Genomic DNA, 27,472 nt, shown 5'->3' with positions numbered 1-27,472 from the left:
TTTCAATTAAATTATTTACTTAATTGCAACATATTGCACTTGGTATATTTTCCTCCAGCACTGAACAAAGTTATCCTGATTAGGTCTAATCATTTTCCAGTTTGCAGAGTTCTTTCCTTCCTTCTTAGGAAAAGCTGGGCTGACAGCTTGAGAACACCAGGTCCTCCGCTTTGCCCCTGAGTAACCAGGCACAGCAGCAGCTGGCCAATGCTGCCACCATCTGTCCGTTTTTAGCATTCGTTGTCACTGAATGCTTACCAAGTGCATCTTGACCAATATTTTCATTCTGCAGTATACTAACATGAGAGGTGGCTGGGGGGAGGAGATGACAGAGAATTGATATTTTCTTCCAACAGAGCAGATGCACATTGCACTTCCTTGTCATATATGCAGGCCAAAAAGCGAAGGACACTCACATTTGGAAATCAAAGGAAAACAAGAGTAGTGTTGCTGAACTCTGAAAGAAAATGACCACACAGTATTGGATGACTGGGGGACCCTTTTGAATATATGCACAATGATTCTTCCTTTTGTTTTTTTAATGTATGTTTGTACTTAATAAAGCCAATACATGTTCAAAGAAATGTGTTTAAAATTAAAGAAATCAAGATAAAAGTCAAAGTATGACCTTTTCTTGAAATGTAGAACCCACACCAAGGGTACACTGTGTGCTTACTCATGAGAGAGGATGAACTATAATTGGGCTGAGGCTGAATGGGGAAAGGGGCTTAGGATGATGTGATTTGTCCATATTGATTAAAGGAAAAATAGTACTTTCTTCTTTGCATTGGCTGTGGTGAGTCAGGGCATGGGGGTGCCTACCATTTGGGATGTCTTCATCTAGGGAAGCCATTAGAACAAGAAATAAACACGAAGTGGGTGGCTGAAGTCAATTTAATTTCAGGCCTTTGGAAAGAATTAAAATAAAGGCAGGCTTGCAAATCCAGCCAAGTTCATCAAAGTCGGGAGCCAGATAGGTAGGGACCATAGGTTACACCTTAAGGAGCCATAATGAGGGTATGTGAGCCTCAGGGGATCAGTTCATGTGCTCTTCAATATTTCGGCAGGCTGACAACTATCGGGAATTGGATAGGTGTCAACGTGGTCAACGAAGTGAGAAAATACAAATTTACCACATGACCAAAGACAGGCTGTTTCTCATTTATAACCATGAAGGCTTGAGATCATTCTTGAGTTAGCTGAATTTTATTGCAGCCAAGAGATCAAAAAATGGGATCAGACCACCTGACAGCTGCAACTATGTGACAACCTCCGAACTGTGCAAGCCAGTAACAAAGAGACTACACCTGCAGCCACTGGCCACGTGTGGTGACCCAGCACTTGAATATAAATAATCAAAATTAGATGTACTCTAAGCATAAAATATATGCTGGATTTTGAAGACTGTACAAATAGAACATAAGCTACCTTAACAATGCTTATAAATTAACACATATTGAAATGATACTATTTTAGATAAATAAAATATATTACAAACTTCACCTCCTTTTTTTGTTTAAAGTACCTTTTAGAAAATTCAAAATTGTACAAATATGGCTTACATTAAAGTTCTCTTGAATAATAGTCTATATTATTATAATTTTTTTTTTGAGACAGTCTCACTGTGTCACCCAGGCTAGAGTGTGGTGGCGTGGTCTTGGCTCATTGCAACCTCCATCTCCTGGGTTCAAGTGATTCCCCTGTCTCAACCTCCTAAGTAGCTGAGATTACCGGCGTGCACCACATGCCTGGCTAATTTTTTGCATTTTTAATAGAGATGGGGTTTCACCAGGTTGGCCAAGCTGGTCTCAAAGTCCTGACTTCAAGTGATGTGCTCACCTCAACCTCCCAAAGTGCTGGGATTTTGGGCATGAGGCACTGAGACACCACACCTGGCCTATCCTTGCCTTTTTTTTTTTTTTTTTTTTTTTTTTTTTTGAGACAGAGTCTCACTCTGTCCCTGGGCTGGAGTGCAGTGGCGTGATCTCAGCTCACTGCAACCTCCTCCTCCAGGGTTCAAGCGATTCTCCTGCCTCAGCCTCCTAAGTAGCTGGGACTACAGGCACTCACCACCACGCCCAGCTAATTTTTGTATTTTTAGTAAAGATGAGGTTTCACCATGTTGGCCAGGACGGTCTTGATCTCTTGACCTTGTGATCCACCTGCCTCAGCCTCCCAAAGTGTTGGGATTATAGGGATGAGCCACCACACCTGGCCTTTCTTGTATTTTTTAATAATATACAATTAAAGTAGCTAATATTGAAGCCTAAGAACTTTTTTCTAAAGTACTGCAAACTTTCTATACCTTAAATAATACTTTGTACACTTAATCTAATATGGTTAGGGGTAATATAAGCTCATCCTAGTCAATCAAAAATATTCCATTTCTGATTTCTCCCTGGGCTTTGTCACTTTACTGGCGCATTCTGACAGCTTCTACAGTGATAGATATGCTGACTAACTAAAGGCTGGATACTTTATGTCAAATATATACCTGAATTCAGAATTATACTCCACTTGCCTAAAGCCAGCAGTTTTCTTCATGAATTCATCAGGCTGTTTCCTCTATATAAACTCTGCCTCTACCTACAATTAAAAGTTTCATTTTTTAAACTAACGGAACAACAAAAAAAATCACATACCATGATAAACATTTCATAAACCTCATGTTTTTCACAAAACATCTTACTTTAACAAGGTAAATTAAATAAAACTTGGGTTTACATAAGGTACAAGATAAGCAAAGTTTTGAGTCTGAGTTCTTTAACTACAGATGTTACTATTGACAAAAATGATTAGTTTAAGAGTATGCACCAACTCTAGGGTAAGTGTACCCCCATCATTTTAGGCATGCTGAATGCAAGTGGTCATGGGATACCCAAGTGTAAATGACTAGTACATTTGTGAGTTACATCAAAGGAGGTAAAAACCGAAGTTAAAACATAATGTCCCTAAGAGGAAAAAGTACCTACCACATAAAAAAAAAAAAATAGCCTTGTGGAATACTTATAAATTATGGTATCCTTAATGAAGAAATGCTTGCAAAGACTGGATAAGAAACGTAGCAGAAGTAGGTAGTCTATATGTCAGGAGGCTGACAGTGGCAGCAGAGAAATCACAGGCATTCAAAACTGTAGTTGGATCTAGCCATAAGGAATTTATTAAGATTGTACCAACTTTCACTTACTCATCATCTGGGTTTTGTCTCAAATACTCTATTGAAACTACTTTCTTGAAACTCCATATTCAATGGTAACTTTTCAATCTCTCCTTAAAAATGTTATCACTGCCACTTTCTTGAAACTCCATTTTTGGTTTGTTTACTTGACAGAACAGACTGGTGGTTGTCCTATTCTTCTATTTTTTCGTTTGTTTTCCTTTTGGACTTTGGCTCAGACCCCATAATTATATGCTTCACAGTGTGTGGACTTGTCTGTCTTCCCTCTTTACCCTTTATTCATTGGACTCCCATGCTTTCAAATATTCATCTAACTGCAGTATTTCAATACTACATGACCTAGCACATGCTTTCTCCACTATCTGCTGACCAAAGAAAAGGAAGAAGAAAGGAGAGAGAATGAGGGAGGGAGGGGTGGAATGGGAGGTTCCGTGGAGAAGGGAAGGCCTGAAGGGTGGAGCACCCAATGCTCCAAGATTTGGGGATGTTACGCATAGCTTATGTGTATTTAAGATAGAGGAAGGATGACATCCTCAACTTACCTGTTTTTGTCACTGAGGTTTAGAAAAGGAGAAAAGATGTGAGTGCGATGCTGAAGTCATATGAGAAGGCAAGTAGATGCTAAAATAAGGAATGTAACTATGGGTATGGCAAGGAGTCACAATGAGTTTATTCTTTCATTAAAGATAACCAAGCTGGGGATGCTTGAGTTAGGAAGAACACAGCATATATCCATCCTCAGAGGTTCCATTTAGATGAAATTCTTACTAAGGAATGTTGGGAAATTTTCCCCTAGCATATCCCTAAATATATCTCCCTAGAACACTAAAATCAATTGAAATTGGTATTGTGTGAGAAAAAAAAAAACCCATGGCCAAATAATTTTGAAAAACACTGGGTTTAAAAACATTAAATAGGTTTGGCTTCTTTGCTCTAAGACATGACAATGAATTTTATAAGCTAATAATATGTAATATGAACCTTGAAAAAAGATAGACTATTTTCCCAACTGAACTTTGTTTTTACTCTCCACAGAGTATCTGAGGGACCAATAAAAATCATGGTTCTATTTCATTGCATTTATTGGTATATAATGTGTATCTAATTCTACATTAAGTGCTTATGTGCTAAGAGAGATAATATCTTACTGTTACCTTTGAGAATAAAACATTCTAATTAGAGACAAGCTAAAGAGAGTTCATAATACAGCCATAGATCCTATGAGACCAGATTCCAAATCCAGAAGAAAAAGAACCAGGAAGCACAGTCTAAATGTCACGATTCTCAGTTCTTTACTTTGCTAAACATATCACCATAAGTAGCGGCCAAATGGAGAAAACAGATGAGGTATAATAAACAGGAGAAAATATATCCATGATATTAACCTTCAGCCCAATTTCACCTTTTCTTTATAAATGGATACAAACATACAGTCAGATAGAAGGAAGAGGTTCTAATGTTCAGTGGCAGAGTAGGGTAAGTACAGTTAGCAGCAATGTATTATATATTTCAAAGTAGCTAGAAAACTTGAAATATTCCCAATTCATAGAAAAGACATTCTAAGTAATGAATACCTCCAAACCTTGACTTGATCATTATACATTCTATGCATATAACAAAACATCACACATACCCCATATATATGTAAAATATACCAACAAAAAATAAAAATTGGACCAATTAATAATCTTTAAGGCAAAACAATAGTAAATATTCTGAGTTGTATTTCCACTACTAAAAAAAATGCAATAATTCAATTGTATCCATGCATTTCTCCTTACTGTGACCAAATCATTAAGAATAAATGGAAAGGGCTGGATGTGGTAATTCACACCTGTAATGACAGCACTTTGGGAGGCTGAGGTGGGCAGATCACCTGAGGTCAGGAGTTTAAGACCAGCCTGGACAACATGGTGAAACCCCATTTCTACTAAAAGTACAAAAATTAGCCAGGTGTGGTGGTCGGCGCCTGTAATTCCAGCTACTCAGAAGGCTGAGGCAGAAGAATTGATAGAATCCGGGAGACAGAGGTTGCAGTGAGCCGAGACGGCACCACTGCACTCCAGACTGGGTGACAGAGTGAGACTCCATATCAAAAATAAATAAATAAATAAAAATAAATGGAAACAGGTTGGCTTATATTTTAATATGAATTTAACTATCTATGATCTTCATTTTAATGATTTGACCACATCCCTACCCCATGGAACAGGAAATAATACAGCATAGTTGAGGGAGTGAAGCACGCATTAGCAGGATCAAGTATGTATTCTTGAAGACAATAACAAAGTCCCCTGTTACTCTTAGGAGCTATGATTTACCTGAAAGATATATGTGTGTTAGGGGATTGGAAAGACTGGGAATGAATAAAAAGAACTGCCACAAGAAAACAATAAGAAAGACAGAATTGGCAGAGAACTGGATTCTCTTTCAGGGACCTACCGTTCCATCACCACCACAGGCTAGAATTCGCAGATTTGGTACTTTCCTATACAATTCAAGCCTGTAGAGGAAACAGAAGAAAAAGTAAACAAAAGAACATTTCACTGGCTAGAGCAGAGAGAAAGCAGTGGACGACATGGGTGAGGGTGGTGTCCACTGGATGAAATGTATAATCATGAGGATCACAATGCTATCACAGGTCCCAGGTAACCACAGGAGGAGTGACTCCCACAAGTGGAACAGGTGTAGATAGCACACATTATTTTTGCATGGCCAACATTGGAATTTAAGGGATTTTAGGGTGTCCTAGGTTTTTATTTCCCATAATTTCTATTACATGTCAACATTATTTTCCTCAGTCATTTTGACTTCCTTCTCTTTCTTTTGTGTAAGAAATTTTTTTCAGTAAGATGGGAATCTTCCCCACTACCATTTTTACCACATCTCCAACTCGGTCCAGTCTCTCTCTCAGCTCAGTCACTTACACACCACTTATACCTCCAACCCAAAGTGGGAAGATTGACTGATTTTCTTTATTTCGAACTTGCCTGCTTGAAATAAGATTATTTGTCTTTCCTGTTGGCTCTCAGGAACATGCAGGGACACTGCCCCTGCTCAATCTTTTGCTTAGGTGAAGCTGCTAGTGACTATAACCTAGAAAACATCACCTGTTAAGATCACAAAATATGTTTTTTTTCCTGAAAATATTTTCTGTCCTACCATGTTCTTTATGGTGACCTATAAAGTATCTCTGTGGGTCTAACTAAAGTGATAACATCTTAAGAAAAGTAAGTTCCTAAAATGGCACATCCCAGGATAGCAGATTTGCCTTAGCACAATCAAGTACAGAAAAAAAATTAAAATATATATGTTCATTATATACATATACACATGGAGAGAGAGAGAGAATCTTACAGCAAACTCAACTGGCAAAGAAATTTATACATTAAGAAAATAACAGGTTGGGCGCGGTGGCTCAAGCCTGTAATCCCAGCATTTTGGGAGGCTGAGGCGGGTGGATCACGAGGTCAAGAGATCGAGACCATCCTGGTCAACATGGTGAAACCCCGTCTCTACCAAAAATACAAAAAAATTAGCTGGGCATGGTGGCACGTGCCTGTAATCCCAGCTACTCAGGAGGCTGAGGCAGAAGAATTGCCTGAACCCAGGAGGCGGAGGTTGCGGTGAGCCGAGATGGCGCCATTGCACTCCAGCCTGGGTAACAAGAGTGAAACTCTGTCTCAATAAATAAATAAATAAATAAATAAATAAATAAATAAATAAATAAAATAACAAACTAATTTTCATATTTCCTAATCTCCTGAATGCTTAAAATATGTAACTTATCTATTTTATATAATAATACTATTTCTCTAGAAATAATCTTTTCCTCTGATATTGTTATTTATTGAAAAAATAGCTGGTATCCTTATGTTGTAAAGTTTATCAGATGATATCTGAACTATCCTAGTAGATGAATTTCAAACAGGGTACCAGGAAACCAGAGAATAGCAGAAGTGTCCTTGATCTTTCCCACTGTGTGCCTCTCCACCAAAGGGGAGAAAAGGCTATGGGTCACCTACAACCTAGACTTCATTTTATGTACTTCTATCAAAAGCAGAGAATGAGATTTCTGAGAAGCTCAGAAAAGGAACTGAGAAGGGATTAATATATCTTCCTCACACTTGCAGAGACCTTAGGTATAATCAACTGATACACACACACACACACACACACACACACACACACACACACACACACTTCCTCCAGTTCAAATGTTTATTGACAAACATGGCTCCACCCTTCACAGACATACACTTATATTCCCATTAATGTGCATCTCAAAAGTTGTACATGAAGAGATAGAAAAACAATGAGTCCCTTCTCAATTCACAGATTTGCTGAGAACAATCTACAGTTACACATACATAAGTAACAAACACACTAGAGGTATTCTGTGAGTTAACAGCCTAGAACATATGTTTTGAAAGGAACCAACCCATTAAAGAGTAGGAGAGAACGTTAGATGAAGTTTTAAAGGAAGGAGAGTACAGGTGAGAAGGTAGATGACATGGTCAGGAAATACCTCACAAGGTAATTAGATACTGAAGCAGAAAGTTCTCACTTGCCTAAAACACATACAGACTGTGGAAAATATTTTGAAACTTACGCATCTTTTGGCCCTTCCTGAGAGAGATCAAAGACTTGCCGTGGATTCAGGTACCACATGAACATCTGCAGGACTTTGGTTCCCTGTAAAAAGTAAAGCAATACATAAAAAGGCAATAATAGGAAGAAATTTCCCAATAATAACTGCTCATTAAAAAAATAATTTTTTTATTTAAAAGAATATGCAGGGCACAGTGGCTCATGCCTATAATCCCAGTACTTTGGAAGGCTGAGGCAGGTGGATCACTTGAGCCCAGGAGTTTGAGAACAGCCTAGGCAATATGACAAAATCTCATGTCTACAAAAATTGCAAAAATTAGCCAAGTGTGGTGGTGCATGCCTTTAATCCCAGCCCAAGAGGTAGACTGTGCAGTGAAATGAGATGGGACCGTTGCACTCCAGTCTGGGTGACAGGAGGGAAATTCTGTCTCAACAAATAAAAATAAGTGAGTGAATAAATAATAAATAAACAAAATAATATCTAATTATAAACAATATAGAAGACTAGTTAAAATCATTGGCTTTGGCCATGGATATACATAGGTTGAATGTCAGGTTAGATGTTTACCTAACCTGTGTAACACTGGGCAAGTTTCTTAATTTCATTAAAACTCAGTCCACCTTTTCTTTAATACAGAGACAAGACAAGAATAACTAGTTTGCAGACTTTTTGCAAGGATTAAAAGCAATAATATTTGAGAAGTACATCACAGTTTAAAATGAAGTAAGTGCTTGATGAATAATACTTGTTTTACTTTATTACCTAATGTATGAAAATCCATATAGAAAAGTTATTCATCGGCCTATGTAATTTAACATTAATTTTCACTTTATTGTGCAGATTTTTGTCTGTATTATATAAAATATGGGCAGTATTAGCTAAGTATTAATATAATTTTAGGGAAATCCTTTTTTTCTAACCGAAGCAAAAGTATCCTAGGCTCCCAGTTATTTTATATATATGGAAGTTATACATATATAACTTCCTTAGTAAGATCACAGCTTACTTTGACATTTTCAATCTCCATGCCTATATTGGTTTGTTTAAGCCAAACACCTGTCTCTCACATGAACAGTTTTGGGGAATTTTAAGTAACTATGACATTTATAAAGATGATCGTTATAGCAGACATAAGGTCACTTTAGAGATCATTTTTAAAGTCGATTGAGCAAACAAAAATGCAAGAAGAATCTTTTTATCAAGCGATACCAAAATAAATTTAAAATTCAGTAGGATGCCTCATTTTATCACCCATTGCAAATAATATTTCACCAGTCAAGCTGAGTTTGTTGCTCATAATATTGTTGTTTCAGTAGGTATCAAAATTGCTCTTTCTTAAAATATTCCTAGGTTTGTATATCTAATAAGCTGTATTTAAGAGTCATCCTAGTATAGTAGAAATAGTGCAAGATTTGAGGTCAGACTAACCTCAGTGTTCTAACGGAGTAATCATGAGCATTTTTAACCTTGCCAAAATGCAGTATATAAAATAGAAAGGATGTTATTTTGTAAAGTGTCTGTTCATATCCTTCGCCCATTTTTGAATGGGCTTGTTTGTTTTTTTCTTGTAGATCTGTTTTAGTTCTTTGTAAATTCTGGATATCAGCCCCTTGTCAGATGGGTAGACTGCAAAAATTTTTTCCCATTCTGTTGGTTGCCGATTCACTCTACTGACTGTTTCTTTTGCCGTGCAGAAGCTGTGGAGTTTGATTAGGTCCCGTTTGTCTATTTTGGCTTTTGTTGCCATTGCTTTTGGCGTTTTGGTCATGAAGTCCTTGCCTATGCCTTTGTCCTGAACGGTTTTGCCTAGATTTTCTTCTAGGGTTTTTATGGTGATAGGTCTGATGTTTAAGTCTTTAATCCATCTGGAGTTAATTTTGGTGTAAGGTGTCAGGAAGGGGTCCAGTTTCTGCTTTCTGCACATGGCTAGCCAGTTTTCCCAACACCATTTATTAAACAGGGAATCGTTTCCCCATTGCTTGTTTTTGTCAGGTTTGTCAAAGATCGGATGGTAGTAGATGTGTTGTATTTCCTCTGAGGCCTCTGGACACAAGAGTAGAAAATCAAACACCGCATGTTCTCACTCATAGGCGGGTGTTGAACAATAAGAACACATGGACACAGGGAGGGGAGCACTACACACTGGGGTCCATTGGAGGGAAATGGGGGAGGGACGGGGGAGTGGGGAGGTGGGAAGAGATAGCATGGGGAGAAATGACAGATACAGGTGAGGGGAAGAAAGGCAGCAAACCACACTGCCATGTGTGTACCTATGCAACAATCTTGCATGTCCTTCACATGTACCCCAAAACCTAAAATGCAATAAAAAAAAAACAACTACAAACCATTTTGAAAAATAAAAAAAAAAGAAAGGATATCCACCTGCCAAGATGAATATGAGAATTAAATGAATCAGTAACAGTCATGTTTCTAGCATGGTATGTGGCACAAAACAGACCTTTGTTAATGTTAATCCTTTTCTTTTATGCAGCCTGTTAATCTATTCACTAAATTACACTTCAGAGTGTGAGCTCTAAAGTGTAGCTTATAATTATCACATTGTTACTCCTGTTGTTGCATAGGCCAATACAGGTCTTCTGTTGTATGTATCAGCCAAACCTATAATTTAAAAGTTCTGCCTTATCATGTGCTTGCTATAATTTTAGGAATCACATTCTATCTAGTAATTACAACAAATCCTTCATTTTCACCAAGTGACATATTTTGCTTCCTATCAAATTCAAACATGGATTTAGATATATATACACACTAAATACTGGATCATTCTCCCTCTTCTCTTGCTGAGCCTTGCTATGAAGTGTGTTTGGGATTATGTCGAATAATCTTTTATGTTTAATAGGTAAAATAAGAGTAATTTTAATGACCAACTAATTTATAAAACATTTCCAACTGACTTCCTAGAAAATTCACTGATCAGTTTTAGATTCCTAGAGTAGTTTGCCCTCTGCCCTCTGACCTCTGCCCTGCCTATTCTAAACCTTAGAAGCCTAAACTTTTATCATAGTAATCCTTGAATTATCACTAGGTTGAGAAGTTTCCAGTACTGCAAAAAAGTAACTACTTCATTAAAGTTGTTTGTCCAGTTATTTAGCAACAGTTTTGGGACTCAGGTTTTTCATCTGAAGTTATTTACTCTTTCCTTCTTCCCCTTCTCCTCACCTTGGTGTGACTGGCCCCTGACTTAGGAGGGGTGACCCTGGTCTGAGAAAGCCAATTCCCAGATGGTGGTGTAAACTGAGCCAGTATGCATCTGACCACAGGCTGGATACCTCTTCCTCGATCACCCTACTGATAAACACCATGGGATCTTCAATCCAAGGATCCAACTACTGCCATTCCCCTACCCTAGGATTCCACCTCAAACAGTGTACAAAGCCAGGGTCTGGAATTTTCTTTTAAAAATTTCTTTGCACACTGTCCCTCAGCTCTCAGGAATGGTCAGCTAGAATCATCCTAGAGGTCAGAACATTGCTTTACCCTGAAGTTAAAGTCTAGGTTGCTGGGAGAGGAAGTCATGAGAGAATGTGAGGGAGAGACAGTGTGAAAGCAGGAAACACTAAGAGATATCAGAGGATTCTATAAAACTCAGAAAGATGAGTCCAGGATATCAAAGAAAAATATAACTTTTGACATTAAAACAAACAGAAGTATAAGGAAGGGGCCCTTTTTCTCTAGTACTCAAAAGTTTCCACACATAGGAGGGGACTGCATTGGGGTAAACTTTGTCTTCCACTTTCTATCTCTTTCCACAGAAGGAGGTATTCAGAGTTGAAATTTTGGGCTGGGCGGGCACAGTGGCCTATGCCTGTAATCCCAGCACTTTGGAAGGCCGAGGTAGGTGGATCACCTGAGGTCAGGCACTTGAGACCAGCCTGGCCAACATGGTGAAACCCCATCTCTACTAAAAATACAAAAATGAGCCTAGTGTGGTGGCACAGGCCTATATTCCCAGCTACTTGGGAGGCTGAGACAAGAGATTGCTTGAACCCGGGAGGTGGAGGTTGCAGTGAACTGAGATCATGCCACTGCACTCCAGCCTGCGCAACATAGCAAGACTGTCTCAAAAACAAAAAGGTTGAAATTTTGGTCCCTGATTCCTCAAATAATTTGGATCTCAATAATATAACAGCAGCAGCACTGCCAAGCTCCACAGTTTTGCAAAACACCCAGTATCATCTCTACCTTAAGAGTGTTGGAAAAACAAAGAGACAATTACTGTGAAGTTTAAAAAAAGATTTAACAAACTAGGTGTTCATCAGCAGATGAATGGATAAAACAAAATGTGGTATATATGCACAATAAAATACTATTTGACCATAAAAAGAATGAAATCCTGTCATTTGCAGCAACAAAGATAGAACAGGAGGTCATTATGTTAAGTGAAATAAACATGGCACAGAAAGACAAAAACTGACGTGTTCTCACTCATACATAGAGGAGATAAAAAAAAGTGGATCTGACAGAGATATCGAGTAGAATGACAGTTACCAGAGGCTGGGACAGGTGTGGTGGGGGCAGGGGATGAACAGAGGTTGGATAGTGAGTACAAACATACAATTCGATAGAAGAAATGGGTTCTAGTGTTTGCACAATAAGGTGACACAATAAGTTAACAACAGTATATTGCATATTTCAAAATAGCTAGAAGATCTGAAATATTTCCAACACAAAGAAATGATAAATGTTTGGGGTGATCGATGTGTTAAACACCATGACTTGATCATTACAGATGTCATAAATGTATTGAAATAGCATATGTACTCCATATGCATGTACAAAAATAATGTATCAATTTAGAAAAAAAAGTTAGAGTTTTAAAATATTGGATTTTTTAAAAGAAAGACATAGAGGCAGTCCCTGTATCTGTTCATCCCAATGCATTCCTTCAAAATGTTTTCCTTACACAAGTAAAACATTATACAAAGGAAAAAAAAGCTATTTTTCTTGCCAGTAGGTGGCAATATTGTCCAGTAATTTACACAAAAAATAGAAGACTACGCAAGTTTAAAAAGGGGAAAAAAGTCTAAAGCCTAAGTTTCAAAGAGAAAAAGAGACAGGAATATTTTATATCTAAAAGTAGGTGAGTGGAATAAGTAAATTACTAAAAGGCAAAACTCGGGATTTACAAAAAATATATATTTTTCTATTGAACACAGTAAGCCCTTGCTAACCAGTATGGTTCTCTGAGCAGCAATATCAGTACCTGTGAGCTTGTTACTAATGCAGTAACTTAGTGCCCACCCTGACTTACTGAAGCAGAATCTGCATTTTAACAGAATTCCCAACTGAATCATATGCACATTAGATTCCACCATATTACTCCTCTGTTCAAAAACCAAAAGATTATTTTTTAAAACATATATATATATACACACATATATAGGTACATATATATATATATATATATATGTATACACATATATAGGTACATATATATGTATACATATATATAGTATTTATATGTACACATATATACTATATATATGGAGAGAGAGAGAGAGAGAGAGACGGAGTCTCGCACTGTCACCTGGGTTGGAGTGCAATGGCAGGATCTTGAGTCACTGCAACCTCCACCTCCTGGATTCCAGAAATTCTCCTGCTTCAGCCTCCTGAGTACCTGGGATTACAGGTACCCATGACCAAGCCCAGCTAATTTTTTTGTATTTTCTTAGTACAGATGGGGTCTCACTATGTTGGCCAGACTGGTCTCAAACTCCTGACCTCATGATCTGCCTGCCTCAGCCTCCCAAAGTGCTAGGGGATTACAGGCGTGAGCCACCATGCCCAGCAAAACTAAAATATTTTAAACAGAGAAAAAAAGAAAAGAAAAAAAAAAAACTAGTTTCCATTGCATAAATCCAAAGTCTTCAACCTTAATTATCCTGTTTTTTGAAGACATGATTCCATAGGATCATTCTAATCTTTATGTAATCACATTTCCAATAATTTAACATGCATGCACCACTCATCATATTGTCCTCACAATGAATAATCAGCATCATAGCATGTGTTCTTCTAGTCATATTATACCATCATTTAACTATGTGCCATGTTCTAGAAATCACAGATTCAATGATGGACCTATATCTCTGTGTGTGAAGACGCACACAGAGCTGTTATGCTGCAGTTCATATCATGCAAGTGTGTACCAAGGGCTCTCGGGGCAGAGTGGACAGGATGACTGAGCTCGAGAAATGGTTCAGAAAGGCACTACTGAGTCTTGAAGGATGAACAGGAATCTCCCACAGTAAAGAGCGGGAAAAGGACAGTCCTTCCAGTCTTCTCTGCATAATTAAGTAGTGCCCATCTTTGTTTTCAGCCATGTCCATGACACCACTTCCTTATCACTCCCAAGTCACCGCTTACTTCCGAAATTCCATTAACACTTACAGTCTGAGCCACTCAATTTAGAAGTTACATGCAGTTAATATTGCTTATTTTCCATTTGTTTCTTTTGTGTCATTAACAAACAAGATGTCTTTAGAGAATTCATTTTAAGCTTCCTTGACCTCTTTTCTATTTCGTGAAATAGGAAGCAATGTTAGATAATCTCTGAAGTCCCTGTCATTAAAAATTTTTACAGAGACTGGAATTGGAAGGCTATGTCTTAATCGGATCATCAGCTCCTTAAAGAAATAGATAACTGGCCAGGCACAGTGGCTCACACCTGTAATCCCAGCCCTTTGGGAGTCTGAAATTGGCTGATCATGAGATCAGGAGTTTGAGACTAGCCTAGGCAACATAGTGAAACATTGTCTCTACTACTATTATACAATAGTATAAATATACAAAAAAATCAGCTGAGCATGGCCATGTATGCCTATAGTCCCAGCTACTAAGGAGGGCAAGGCAAGAGAATTGCTTGAACCCGGGAGGTGGAGGTTGCAGTGAGCTGAGAACATGCCACTTCACTCCAGCCTGGGCAACAGAGCAAGACTCCATCTCCAAAAAACAAAACAAAACAAAAAGAAAAAGAAAAAAGAAAGAAAGAAAGAAAGAAGAAACAGATAACTTACAAGCTCTATGTGCCCTAGGAAAGAGAGCTTATAATGATTTAATACATGCATTTTATATGTGGACTGTCATGACAAAATATACTTGAAATCAATACGTGATGCTCGGGTGGCCAAAATCATAGAACCAATTACATTTCCATTTTCCATGGTTTCCAACTGCATCTCTAACCTTTGAGAGACCATAGGGATACAAGTTCAAGAGAGTGGGTATGGCTCAGGGAAAACCAAACCTCATTTCAAGAGTTAGTAATAAAAACGTTGTCTTGGACCATTGGATCGATCATAATTATACAACTTCCCTTGCTTATATGGGATGACTAAAGGGTTTCAAATCTCCAGTTGTTTATTGTAAAACTTGCAGGAATCTTGTCTCAAAATGTAAAATACATACTTAGTGGATAAGGAAAATATTTTCTCATCCCTACTCAGAAGAAAATAACAGAAAATTAAAGCTGATAGAAAAGTATTGATAAGAAGCCTCAGAGAGTAAGAAGAGAATTGGATGAAGTGACAAAGACCAGAAATCAAGAATAAATTCTGTCCTTTAAAGAGCAGTGCCACTTTAGGCATGCCTTTAGACTTAATTTTTGTAAGTCTACTTCTTTATTCTCAAATGATATAAATATCTGTACTATGGGATTTGGGCTAGGACTACATGAAACCTGAAAAAGTGGGTATTTTCTATAGTGTTGGTGGTATTTGCTAATAATTATCATGACTCATGAATCATCCTTTTTTCTTCTCTGAGGATAGGAATGAAAGTGATTGTATCTAAATTGCAATAGAAAGAATAAAAATAAGTTGGTAAAGGGCCTCCTAACTACAAGAATTGAGGAATCCTGAAACATATAAACTAAGAGAAATTCTGGAATAGCCTTTCTTGAAAATCTGTAAGGAAAATGTCAGTAGTTAGGTTTCTTTTTTTTTCCTGATTATTTATTTATTTATTTTTAAATTTTATTTTATTTTATTGCATTTTAGGTTTTGGAGTACATGTGAAGAACATGCAAGATTGTTGCATAGGTACACACATGGCAGTGTGATTTGCTGCCTTCCTCCCAATCACCTATACCTGGCATTTCTCCCCATGCTCTCTCTCCCCAACTCCCCACCCTCTGCTGCCCCTCCCCTATTTCCTCCCAATAGACCCCAGTGTGTAGTGCTCCCCTCCCTGTGTCCATATGTTCTCATTGTTCAACACACACCTATGAGTGAGAACATGCAGTGTTTGATTTTCTGCTCTTGTGTCAGTTTGCTGAGAATGATGGCTTCCAGGTTCATCCACAACCCTACAAAGGACACGAACTAATCATTTTTGATGCTTGCATAATATTCCATGGTGTATATGTGCCACATTTTCCCTGTCCAATCTATCATCGTTGGGCATTTGGGTTGGTTCCAAGTCTTTGCTATTGTAAACTCTGCTGCAGTGAACATTCGTGTGCACGTGTCCTTGTAGTAGAATGATTTATAATCCTTTGGATATATACCCAGTAATGGGATTGCTGGGTCAAATGGAATTTTTATTTCTAGGTCCTTGAGGACTCGCCACACTGTCTTCCACAATGGTTGAACTAATTTATACTCCCACCAACAGTGTAAAAGTGTTCCTGTTTCTCCACATCCTCTCCAGCATGTTGTCTCCAGATTTTTTAATGATCTCCATTCTAACTGGCATGAGATGGTATCTCAATGTAGTTTTGATTTGCATTTCTCTGATGACCAGTGATGATGAGCATTTTTTCATGTTTGTTGGCCTCCTGTATGTCTTCTTTTGTAAAGTGTCTGTTCATATCCTTTGCCCACTTTTGAATGGGCTTGTTTTTTTCTTGTAGATCTGTTTTAGTTCTTTGTAAATTCTGGATATCAGCCCCTTGCCAGATGGATAAACTGCAGAAATTTTTTCCCATTCTGTTGGTTGCTGATTCACTCTAACAACTGTTTCTTTTGCGGTGCAGAAGCTATGGAGTTTGATTAAGCCCCATTTGTCTATTTTGGCTTTTGTTGCCAATGCTTTTGGTGTTTTGGTCATGAAGTCCTTGCCTACGCCTATGTCCTGAATGGTTTTGCCTAGATTTTCTTCTAGGGTTTTTATAGTCTTAGGTCTTATGTTTAAGTATTTAATCCATCTGGAGTTAATTTTAGTGTAAGATGTCAGGAAGGGGTCCAGTTTCTGCTTTCTGCACATGGCTAGCCAGTTTTCCTAACACCATTTATTAAACAGGGAATCATTTCCCCATTGCTTGTTGTTGTCAGGTTTGTCAAAGATCAGATGGTTGTAGATATATGTTGTGTTGCCTCCGAGGCCTCTGTTCTGTTCCATTGGTCTATATCTCTGTTTTGGTAACAGTACCATGCTGTTTTGATTACTGTAGCCTTGTAGTATAGTTTGAAGTCTGGTAGTGTGATGTATCCCACTTTGTTCTTTTTGCTTAGAATTGACTCGACTATGTGGGCCCTCTTTTGGTTCCATATGAAGTTTAAGGTGTTTTTTTCCAGTTCTGTGAAGGTCATTGGTAGCTTGATGGGGATAGTGTTGAATCTGTAAATTACTTTGGGCAGTAGGGCCATTTTCACGATATTCATTCTTCCTAACCATGAACATGGAATGTTTCTCCATCTGTTTGTGTCCTCTCTTATTTTGTTGAGCAGTGACTTGTAGTTCTCCTTGAAGAGGTCCTTTACGTTCCTTGGTAGTTGTATTCCTAAGTATTTTATTCTCTTTGTGGCAATTGTGAATGGCAGTTCGTTCTTGATTTGGCTCTCTTTAAGTCTGTTATTGGTGTAAAGGAATGCTTGTGATTTTTGCACGTTGATTTTGTATCCTGAGACTTCACTGAAGTTGTTTATCAGTTTCAGGAGATTTTGGGCTGAGACAATGGGGTCTTCTAGATATACAATTATGTTATCTGCAAATAGAGACAGTTTGACTTCGTCCTTTCCTATTTGAATACTCTTTATTTCTTTTTTTTGCCTGGTTGCTCTGGCTAGAACCTCCAGTACTATATTGAATAGGAGTGGTGAGAGAGGGCATCCTTGTCTAGTGCCAGATTTCAAAGGGAATGCTTCCAGTTTTTGCCCATTCAGTATGATATTGGCTGTTGGTTTGTCATAAATAGCTTTTATTATTTTGGGACACGTTCTTTTAATACCTAGTTTATTGAGGGTGTTTTTGCATAAAGCACTGTTGAATTTTGTCAAAGGCCTTCTTTGTATCAATTGAGATAATCATGTGGTTTTTGTCTTTGGTTCTGTTTATGTGGTGAATTACATTTATAGACTTGCATATGTTGAACCAGCCTTGCATCCCTGGGATGAAGCCTACTTGATCATGGTGGATAAGCTTTTTGATGTGCTGTTGCAATTGGCTTGCCAGTATTTTATTGAAGCTTTTGCATCTATGTTCATCATGGATATTGGTCTGAAGTTTTCTTTTCTTGCTGAGTCTCTGCCGGGTTTTGGTATCAGGATGATGTTGGTCTCATAAAATGATGTGGGAAGGATTCCCTCTTTTTGTATTACTTGGAATAGTTTCAGAAGGAATGATACCAACTCCTCTTTTTATGTCTGGTAGAATTCGGCTGTGAACCCATCTGGACCTGGGCTTTTTTTGGGTGGTAGGCTCTTAATTGCTGCCTCAACTTCAGACCTCGTTATGGGTCTGTTCAGGGTTTCGGCTTCTTCCTGGTTTAGGTTTGGGAGGAGGCAAGTGTCCAGGAATTTATCCATTTCTTCCAGGTTTACTAGTTTATGTGCATAAAGTTGTTTGTAATAATCTCTGATGATGGTTTGAATTTCTGTGGAATCTGTGGTGATATCCCCTTTATCATTTTTTATGGCATCAATTTGGTTATTCTCTCTTTCCTTATTAATCTGGCTAGTGGTCTATTTTGTTGATCTTTTCAAAAAACCAGCTCCTGGATTTATTGATTTTTTGAAGGGTTTTTGTGTGTGTGTGTGTGTCTCTATCTCCTTCAGTTCTGCTCTGATCTTAGCCATTTCTTGTCTTCTGCTAGGTTTTGAGTTTTTTTTTTTTTTTTTTTTTTATCATGCTCCTATAGCTCTTTCAATTTTGATGATAGGGTGTCAATTTTAGATCTCTCCTTGCTTCTCATGTGGGCACTTATTGCTATATATTTTCCTCTAGAGACTACTTTAAATGTGTCCCAGAGATTCTGGTATGTTATGTCTTCATTCTCGTTGGTTTCAAAGAACATCTTTCTTTCTGCCTTCATTTCATTATTTATCCAGTCAACATTCAAGAACAAGTTGTTCAGTTTCCATGAAGCTGTGTGGTTCTGAGTTAGTTTTTGAATTCTGAGTTGTAACTTGATTGCACTGTGGTCTGAGAGATTGTTTGTTATGATTTCCATTCTTTTGCAATTGCTGAAGAATGATTTACTTCCAATTATGTGGTCAATTTTAGAGTAGGTGTGATGTGGTGCTGAGAATGTATATTCTGTGGATTTGGGGTGGAGAGTTCTGTAAATGTCTGTTAGGTTTGCTTGGTCCAGGTCTGAGTTCAAGTCCTGGATATCTTTGTTAATTTTCTGTCTGGTTGATCTGTCTAATATTGACAATGGGGTTTTAAAGTCTCCCATTATTATTGTGTGGGAGTCTAAGTCTCTTTGTAAGTCATTAAGAACTTGCCTTATGTATCTGGGTGCTCCTGTATTGGGTGTGTATATATTTAGGATCGTTAACTCTTCTTGTTGCATTGATCCTTTTACCATTATGTAATGTCCTTCTTTGTCTCTTTTGATCTTTGTTGCTTTAAAGTCTATTTTAGCAGAGATGAGAATTGCAATTCCTGCTTTTTTTTGCTCTCCATTTGCTTGGTAAATCTTCCTCCATCCCTTTATTTTGAGCCTTTGTGTATCCTTGCATGTGAGATGGGTTTCCTGGATACAGCACACCAATGGGTTTTGGTTTTTTATCCAATTTGCCAGTCTATGTCTTTTGATTGCGGCATTTAGTCCATTTACATTTAGGGTTAATATTGTTATGTTTGAATTTGATACTGCCATTTTGGTGCTAGCTGGCTGTTTTGCCCATTAGTTGATGCATATTCTTCATTGTATTGATGCTCTTTACCATTTGGCATGTTTTTGGAGTGGCTGGTATTGGTTGTTCCTTTCTATGTGTAGAGCCTCTTTCAGGAGTTCTTGTAAAGCAGGCCTGGTGGTGATGAAAGCTCAGTACTTGCTTGTTTGCAAAGGATTTTATTTTTCCTTCACTTATGAAGCTTAGTTTGGCTGAATATGAAATTCTGGGTTCAAAGTTCTTTTCTTTAAGGATGTTGAATATTGGCCCCCACTCTTTTCTGGCTTGTAGGGTTTCTGCTGAGAGATCTGCTATGAGTCTGATAGGCTTCCCTTTGTGGGTAACCTGACCTTTCTCTCTGGCTGCCCTTAGCATTTTCTCCTTCATTTCAACTCTGGTGAATCTGATGATTATGTGCCTTGGGGTTGCTCTTCGTGAGGAATATCTTTGTGGTGTTCTCTGTATTTCCTGGACTTGAATATTGGCCTGCCTTGCTAGGTTGGGGAAATTTTCCTGGATAATATCCTGCAGAGTATTTTCCAGCTTGGAATAATTCTCTTTGTCACATTCAGGTACACCTATCAAATGTAGATTAGGTATTTTCACATAGTCCCACATTTCTTGGAGACTTTGTTCATTCCTTTTTACCCTTTTTTCTCTAATCGTGCCTTCTCGTTTTATTTCATTGAGTTGATCTTCAACCTCTGATATTGTTTCTTCTGCTTGGTCAATTCGGCTGTTAAAACTCGTGCATGCTTCGTGAAATTCTTGTGTTGTGTTTTTCAGCTCCATCAATTCACTTATATTCCTTTCTAAGTTGTCCATTCTCATTAGCATTTCATCAAATCTACTTTTGAGGTTCTTAGTTTCTTTGCATTGGGTTAGAACATGTTCTTTTAGCTCACAGAAGTTTCTTACTACCCACCTTCCAAAGTCTCATTCTGTCATTTCATCACCCTCATTCTCCATCCAACCTTGTTCCCTTGCTGGTGAGGAGTTGTGATCCCTTTTAGGAGGAGAGGTGTTCTGGTTTCGAGTGTTTTCATCATTTTTGTGCTGGTTTCTTCCCATCTTTATGGATTTATCTACCTGTCGTCTTTGTAGTTGCTGACTTTCAGATTGGGTCTATGAGTGGACGTTCTGTTTGTTGATGATGAAGTTATTTCTGTTTCTTAGTTTTCCTTCTAACAGTCTGGCCCCCCTGCTGTAGGACTGCTGAGGTCCACTCCAGGCCCTGCTTGCCTGGGGATCGCCTGCAGCAGTTGCAGAACAGTAAGGGTTGCTATCAGTTTCTTCTTCTGCTATCTTTGTCCCAGAAGGATACTCGCCAAATGTCAGTCTGAACTCTCCTGTATAAGGTGACTCTTTGGATATACAGGGGTCAGGAAGCTGCTTGAGGAGACAGTCTGTCCTTTACAGGAGCTCAAGTGCTGAGCTGTGAGCTCCGTTGTTCATTCAGAGCTGCTGGGCAGGTACATTTAGGTCTGCTGCAGCAGAACTCATAAACTGCTTTTGGTTCCCAGGTGCTCTGTCCCAGGGAGTTAGGGCTTTCTTTATGAGTTTCCATTGTGCTGCTGCCTTTTTTTTTTTTCCAGGGCTGCCCTGCCCAGCAAGGAGGCAGCCTAGTCACTGTCTGCCTGCAGAGGCCTTGCTAAGCTGCTGTGGGCTCCACTGCGCTGCCGTGTGAACTTCCCTGCAGTCCTGTTTATGAGTGTAGTTAGAACTACCTTGGCAATGGTGGCCCACCTCTGTATTGGCAGACTCTCTGTAATGGCAGGTTGCCTTGGCAATGGCAGGCAGCCTCAGCAATGGCAGGTTGCCTTGGCAACAGCAGGCTGCCTCAGCAATGGTGAACTACCTCCGTAGTGGTGGAGTGCCTTGGTAATGGCAGGCGTCCCTCCCTCATAGAGCTGGACTGTCTGGGGTTCAGCTGCGCTTGCTGTGAAACTCTCTATCCAGAGAATTTCTGATTGCTGTTCTTTTGTGGGGGTGGGACCAGCCGAGCCTGATCACCTGGCTCCCTGCCTCAGAGCCTTTTTTTTTTCTTTTTTAGTTGAACAGTTGACTCTATACCTGGTGTTCCAGTCGCCTGTTGAAAAGGTGCCAAGATCTGTGTGATTTCCCCTGTGGTGATTCACTGCGCTGGCTTAAACAGCGGCGCTAAGATTGTGGCACTTTTTTTGCCCAGGAATCTCTTGGCCTGGCTCCCTGTTCAGTCCCCTATTTAATCAGATGAATGGGCGACTTCCCGGGGCTCCAATCGCCAGCCAAAAGGGCACCTGGACCAGTGTATTTTGTATGGAGAACCGCCGACCGGGGTGCCGACAAAGCAGCCAAGCGGGGCAAAGCAGCCCGCCGACCAAAAGAACCGTGCCAGCCAAAACAGCCACACTGGCAACCTGTGGGGCTTCTCCACCTGGGAATCTCCTGGTCCGCGGGCAATAAAAATGCAGTGTCCACTCACCCTCTGTGCTTTCACTGGGAGCTGCAACTCCAAGCTGTTCCTAAACGGCCTTCTTGGATCTTCCCCCTCAGTAGTTAGGTTTCTTAAGCACCTCTGTTATAGTCTTACATGGGAGCAGACAGATAAATTATAGAGCATTATAGGTTTTACCTAGCACTGTAATGTGTAAGGCTATCAGAGAAACAATAAACTTGTTCCTGAGAAACTGGATGTCTTCCAAAGCTTGGGATCCTAGTGGTACTATTTTGATTGGCATTGAGAGTTGTGTCTTCCAGAAATTATCAGAACTGCTAAGTTAAAAATCATGAAAAATTACTCACCTGGTTGCCTCCACTCTTGGGATTCACAAACACAAGCAAGGGTTTCATGAGAGGAGAAGAGATGGGTTTTATCACAAAAGGACGACCTTTGTTTTCCTGCTGAAAGAAGCAAGCAGTACTGTTAGGATCAAGGAATTAGAAAACCAGCACCACCACTGCCACCCCAATAAACCCTACATTTCGTTTCACAGGGCTGACTCTTAACACAACTTCCATGTCAGGCTTAGAAGAAAATATCTCCAGTTATCATTTGCTCCAGAGAATTAAGCCAGGCTTTCTATTTTACTCTGTAAACTCCAAATATTCCAGAAATACTAGCTTTTATCTTCATCATCAGCATCTTGGGGATGACATTTCCAGGCAAACACAGAGGTTGGTTTTATATATTTGTTTTTTAAAAGAACAGGAAGAATTCTATTGTAGAGTGTAGTGAGGAGAAAGCAGTGGTAGAAGACAGATCCGAAAAAATCGGCTTGGACCAGATCTCACAGGACAAAGGAGGCTATGGAAAGAAAGTGGAAATTCCTCAGAATAAAACTCTGACACACTCACTTCCATCCCTCTTTTACTGGCTTTTCTTTTAAAGCTTGTTCTCTTCTTCTTTCGATTTGAAGCCTTCAGGGAGTTCTGCAGGGAAAGAGAGAAACACCTGAGCTCAGAGGCAGCCAGCCCGGGGGCTTTCCCATGCAGAACCAAGTAGAAGATGATGGCAGCGCATGCTGTTCCACTGCATGCTTCTCATGCTTTCACACTTCCAAGCCACTGTTCATGGGTAAGCCACAGACAGAAATCAGTCGAGTGCTTTAGAGTAAGCGACTGACTCTCCACTACACGGAGAGGAAGGGAGTAAGAACCCCAGAGGCTCTCATGGACTCACATAACAACACATGTTATACCTGCCAACCCTCCCAGTAAAAATGGAAGAATCCCAAATTCTCTGAGGGGCTCCAGTCTCCCGCCCAACCAGGTTCGTCTCCCGCCCAACCAAGTTCAAGTTCATCTCCTGGTATGGAGATCACCTATGTGGAAATGTAAAAAAGGAGGCCATTTTTCATGTTTTTATTTTTCTTTCTTGTTCTTTTTTTTTTCTTTCTCAGTTTACTCTTTTGGTAATGATCTGTTCTAGTAATAGCCATAAAATGATTCTTGACCCTAATGGAAATTTATGACCCAACTGTCCTATCAGCACTGATGTCTGATTTGTAAAATGCAAAGATAATACTCACCTTCAATCACTATGACAGTGAGGTAGAAGTCATTGTTCTTTCTTTCTCTAAAGACCTAATGGTTTAAAAAGTTTTCCCTCCTCTGGTAGCCTTGATTTTTTTTCTTCTCATAAAAGTGCCTCAAACTTGTTGAAATACAGTGATCATCCCCACCCCCACACACAATTTGCTTTCCTGATCTTTCTCTTTCTAAGCAATCGTATAAACCATAATATTGTGATTACTTCAACTAACCATTTGCTCTTAATATTTGATATAGATACTTTGAGAAGAACCTGTCATAGGGATCAGTCACAACCCACTGATTAAACACAAGATAAAAACAGATTTAATTAGTAGAGAGTCAATGATTAATTAGACTGCTATCTTTAAAATGCAAGATATTACTGACCACATAATAGATGTTTAACAAAGTGTTGACAGCAAGAAATGCATAATTCTTAAAAGTTTATATAATTATATATGCATGCATTGTTTGAGTAAAGTCGTCAAACAGCTTGAAGAAATGTAAATGTCTATTCTTCTACCTTTTAATGTATTCTTTTTTCTTTGAGCATTCAAAATAATCTTTAGTATAAAGTACATATCTTAAGGCATCCAAATTAGTAAGCTTCTAACTATTTAACTTTTATTTTACGTTGACTTGGATTTGGAAAAAAAAAACAAGTTGATTTATGACCTGTGTTCACCAGGGATGAGGGAAATTTTCAAGAACTATCACCTGTCCCAAGGTTTTCTTTTCCCATTAGATTAAAAGATTTCAGAACCTCAGAGTCATACCAGGAAAAGAGAGATCCAGGAGCTCTTGGGTGCTCTAGACCCCAGGTCATTCCTTATTACTCACTGTTGACTATACCTCCCCATGAAAATAGATCTTCAAGTTTCTGAATTCCCAGTTAAATGGGTCTTTTATCATATCCCTCACTGAGGAATATTTTGCATTATGAAAGCATTTGCTATATTTTGATAGATTTCTGTTTTAAACTGTTTAAAAGGGAAGAAAAATGATTTGGAATCATTAATTGTTTAATCAGCCAAATGGTCTAAGAAGAATGCTGGAAATCGTAAGGCTGGCAGGAGCAGTATGTATTTGGGGTCAATTAACGATGCTCTAAATGGTTCTCAACTATCACTGCACATTGGCATCACCCAGAGAGCTTTGAAAAATGCTCATGCCTGGGCCCCATCAACTATTCTTCTTTCATCTGTTTGGGGTAAAACCCAGGCAAGGATGCTTTTTAAAAGTTCACCAGGCAATTCTATCATGGAGTGATGGCAGTAGAAACAGGAAGTGAGGAGACACATAGATTGTGCTAAGCAGAAGACGAACAGAGACAGGAATATACATCTAGTATGGACTCTGACTCTCCCTGTTATGAGATCAGCGACCTTGGCCAAGTCAAACTTTTGAAAATAGCAGTTTCTTAATTTTAAAATGATGGTGACAATACCCACCTCACAGGACAGTTGTGAAGTTATAACCAGAAAAGGTATGTGAAGCAGTTAGCTTGGTATCCATCCCACCATAAGCACTTCAGTACATGTTAGTTCATTCTAAATAATGCCTCACTTCAGCCGTGTATCCCTAGCACCTAGCACAAATGCCTGGTACACAGTGTGCACTCAAATCATTGTTGAAATAATGAATAAATATTACTATAATTCACAGCACTTACTGAGCCTCTCCTGATATGGGAAAGGAACCTTGGGAAGTGAATGCTTGCATCCTAACTTATTTGTAATTTCAGTTCATTTACTGCCAAGAGCAATGCCGGACACCAGGTGCTTACAGGAACATGCTATGGGCCTGGGTCCCTGACAGTACTCAGCAATTAAACTCCAAGATGCAGATCTAATGCATAAGGCTAAGAATTGTTTCCTAAACTTGTCTGATCATGGAACTCACAGTATTTCAGGTGATTTTGATGATCAAGCACATATGGAGAGCACAGTTAGAAAAACACATTAAAGTAAGGCTTGCTGTCTGAAAACAGAGCAGGCAAAGAATTCAGTTCTTACAGGAGACAGACACACAAAACAGGCTTGCTTTTTTTTTTTTTTTTTTTACACAGAGGTAACAAATACAAGTGTTTAGAGGTAACAAATACAAGTGTTTCTGAGCCTCACCAAACCAAATGCATTTGAGGCCTTCTTCACTTCACAGAACAAGAACAGGGCAGAGACCAAACACAGTGGTTGACTTACAGTACCTGGGCGCATCTATGTGAGCTCTGAGTAAGCTTACAGCCCTATGGATAGTCAAACACAAAAGATAAATAGGAGGAATTTCACAGCACCTCAAAATCCCAAGGTTTCCTTCTAGTTTTGTAGTATATACCTTCATTTAGAAGGCACCACGGCTGAGTGAAGAACAGATGGGCTTGAAGGCAGATTTTTGGATATGTTTTGACCATGACTAAATCACCTACTTTTGATAATCTACAGCAGGCGTCCCCAAACTGCGGCCCCCTGAGGCCATTTACCCAGTCCCCCGCCGCACTTCAGGAAGGGGCACCTCTTTCATTGGTGGTCAGTGAGAGGAGCACAGTATGTGGCAGCCCTCCAACGGTCTGAGGGACAGTGAACTGGCCCCTTGTGTAAAAAGTTTGGGAATGCCTGATCTACAGTATCACTTATCCTGCCTGGGTCAGTATCGTTGAGAGAGTTCAACACAATGGCACGCTTCGTGAGAATGTTAAAATTACATCAAGAAGTGACTGTGTAGAATTGTTGATGATATATTCAGGAAACCTTTAACACTCATGTTTGAAAACAAAACATCTCTGTCATATCAAGGGCAGCTAACTCAGTGACACAAAGTGTTCACTTTGCAAGATCAACACTAAAAACACAGTGAAGGGCTGTACCCTCATTTGGATTTTTGCATTCTTCTGATTCCAACAGCAGTTGCCCTGCTCTAGACATTCTGTGCCTGCTCTTTTGTTAAAGACCTAAAGAAAAAGCTTTTTGTTTTCCTGTACTTCATACCGGGATAATTTTACCTTACCACAGAAATGATCCTATCAATAAAATCTTGATCATACTTATGACTCCTTCCTGGGCTATTAAGAAATACCTAATGGGTAAGTCACTCAATGGTGACTGAAACTTAACTAGCTCTTATTAGTCTTCAGGGATTTTCCAGGTTATAAGATCACAAATGGCTGGGTATAATAACGGATCTCAAGAGAAGAGATCTGTATCTCTTCTTTGTCATCCCAAATAAAGTCTTCCCCCATCATATTCTGGACAAAACTCTGGTAGACAGTAGGAGAGAGAGTCATGGACGTAGTCTGTGAAAGAGCATTCTCACTCTGCTGTGCTCCCACTGTGCCAAGGAACAAGCTGCTCTGAGGATGGGCAGGCAGGAGGATAAAGAAAACTTATTCCAAAAGTTACAGACAGGGTCCCAGCAGCACCAACTAGGCCTATTTGACTAAATCACAAGTAGTAACGAAGCTTGAGAATTCACCAAAGGAAATGGTTTGGGCAATTTGGAGGCTAATTTACAGGATACTACTGGTCATTGCACAAAATTAGCTATTACATTTCATGGGTTCCCAGCATTTTAAGATTATCCAACCAGGAGCGA

At 39.1% G+C, this 27,472-nt stretch overlaps 1 protein-coding gene across 6 annotated transcripts in view; it reads right to left on the bottom strand.

Annotated features, from left to right (window-relative positions):
* Window positions 1-27,472, bottom strand: part of DGKI (diacylglycerol kinase iota) — a 468,091-nt gene that overhangs the window by 201,810 nt on the left and 238,809 nt on the right. For 4 of the 6 annotated variants that reach the window (XM_010340506.3, XM_039472800.2, XM_074379024.1 and 1 more), the window contains exons 9-12: window positions 23,207-23,281; window positions 22,655-22,753; window positions 7,791-7,873; window positions 5,621-5,681 (exon numbers count right to left, since the gene is read on the bottom strand). In XM_010340506.3, the coding sequence (XP_010338808.2) occupies window positions 5,621-5,681; window positions 7,791-7,873; window positions 22,655-22,753; window positions 23,207-23,281 (318 nt within the window). The remainder of the gene's footprint in view (window positions 1-5,620; window positions 5,682-7,790; window positions 7,874-22,654; window positions 22,754-23,206; window positions 23,282-27,472) is intronic. The other 2 variants (XM_074379025.1, XM_074379027.1) reach the window with 1 other exon arrangement.

The sequence above is a fragment of the Saimiri boliviensis genome, chromosome 10 (genome assembly GCF_048565385.1).
Source record: "Saimiri boliviensis isolate mSaiBol1 chromosome 10, mSaiBol1.pri, whole genome shotgun sequence".
Classification (NCBI taxonomy): domain Eukaryota; kingdom Metazoa; phylum Chordata; class Mammalia; order Primates; family Cebidae; genus Saimiri; species Saimiri boliviensis.
This window is presented reverse-complemented; position numbering and strand designations above follow the sequence as displayed.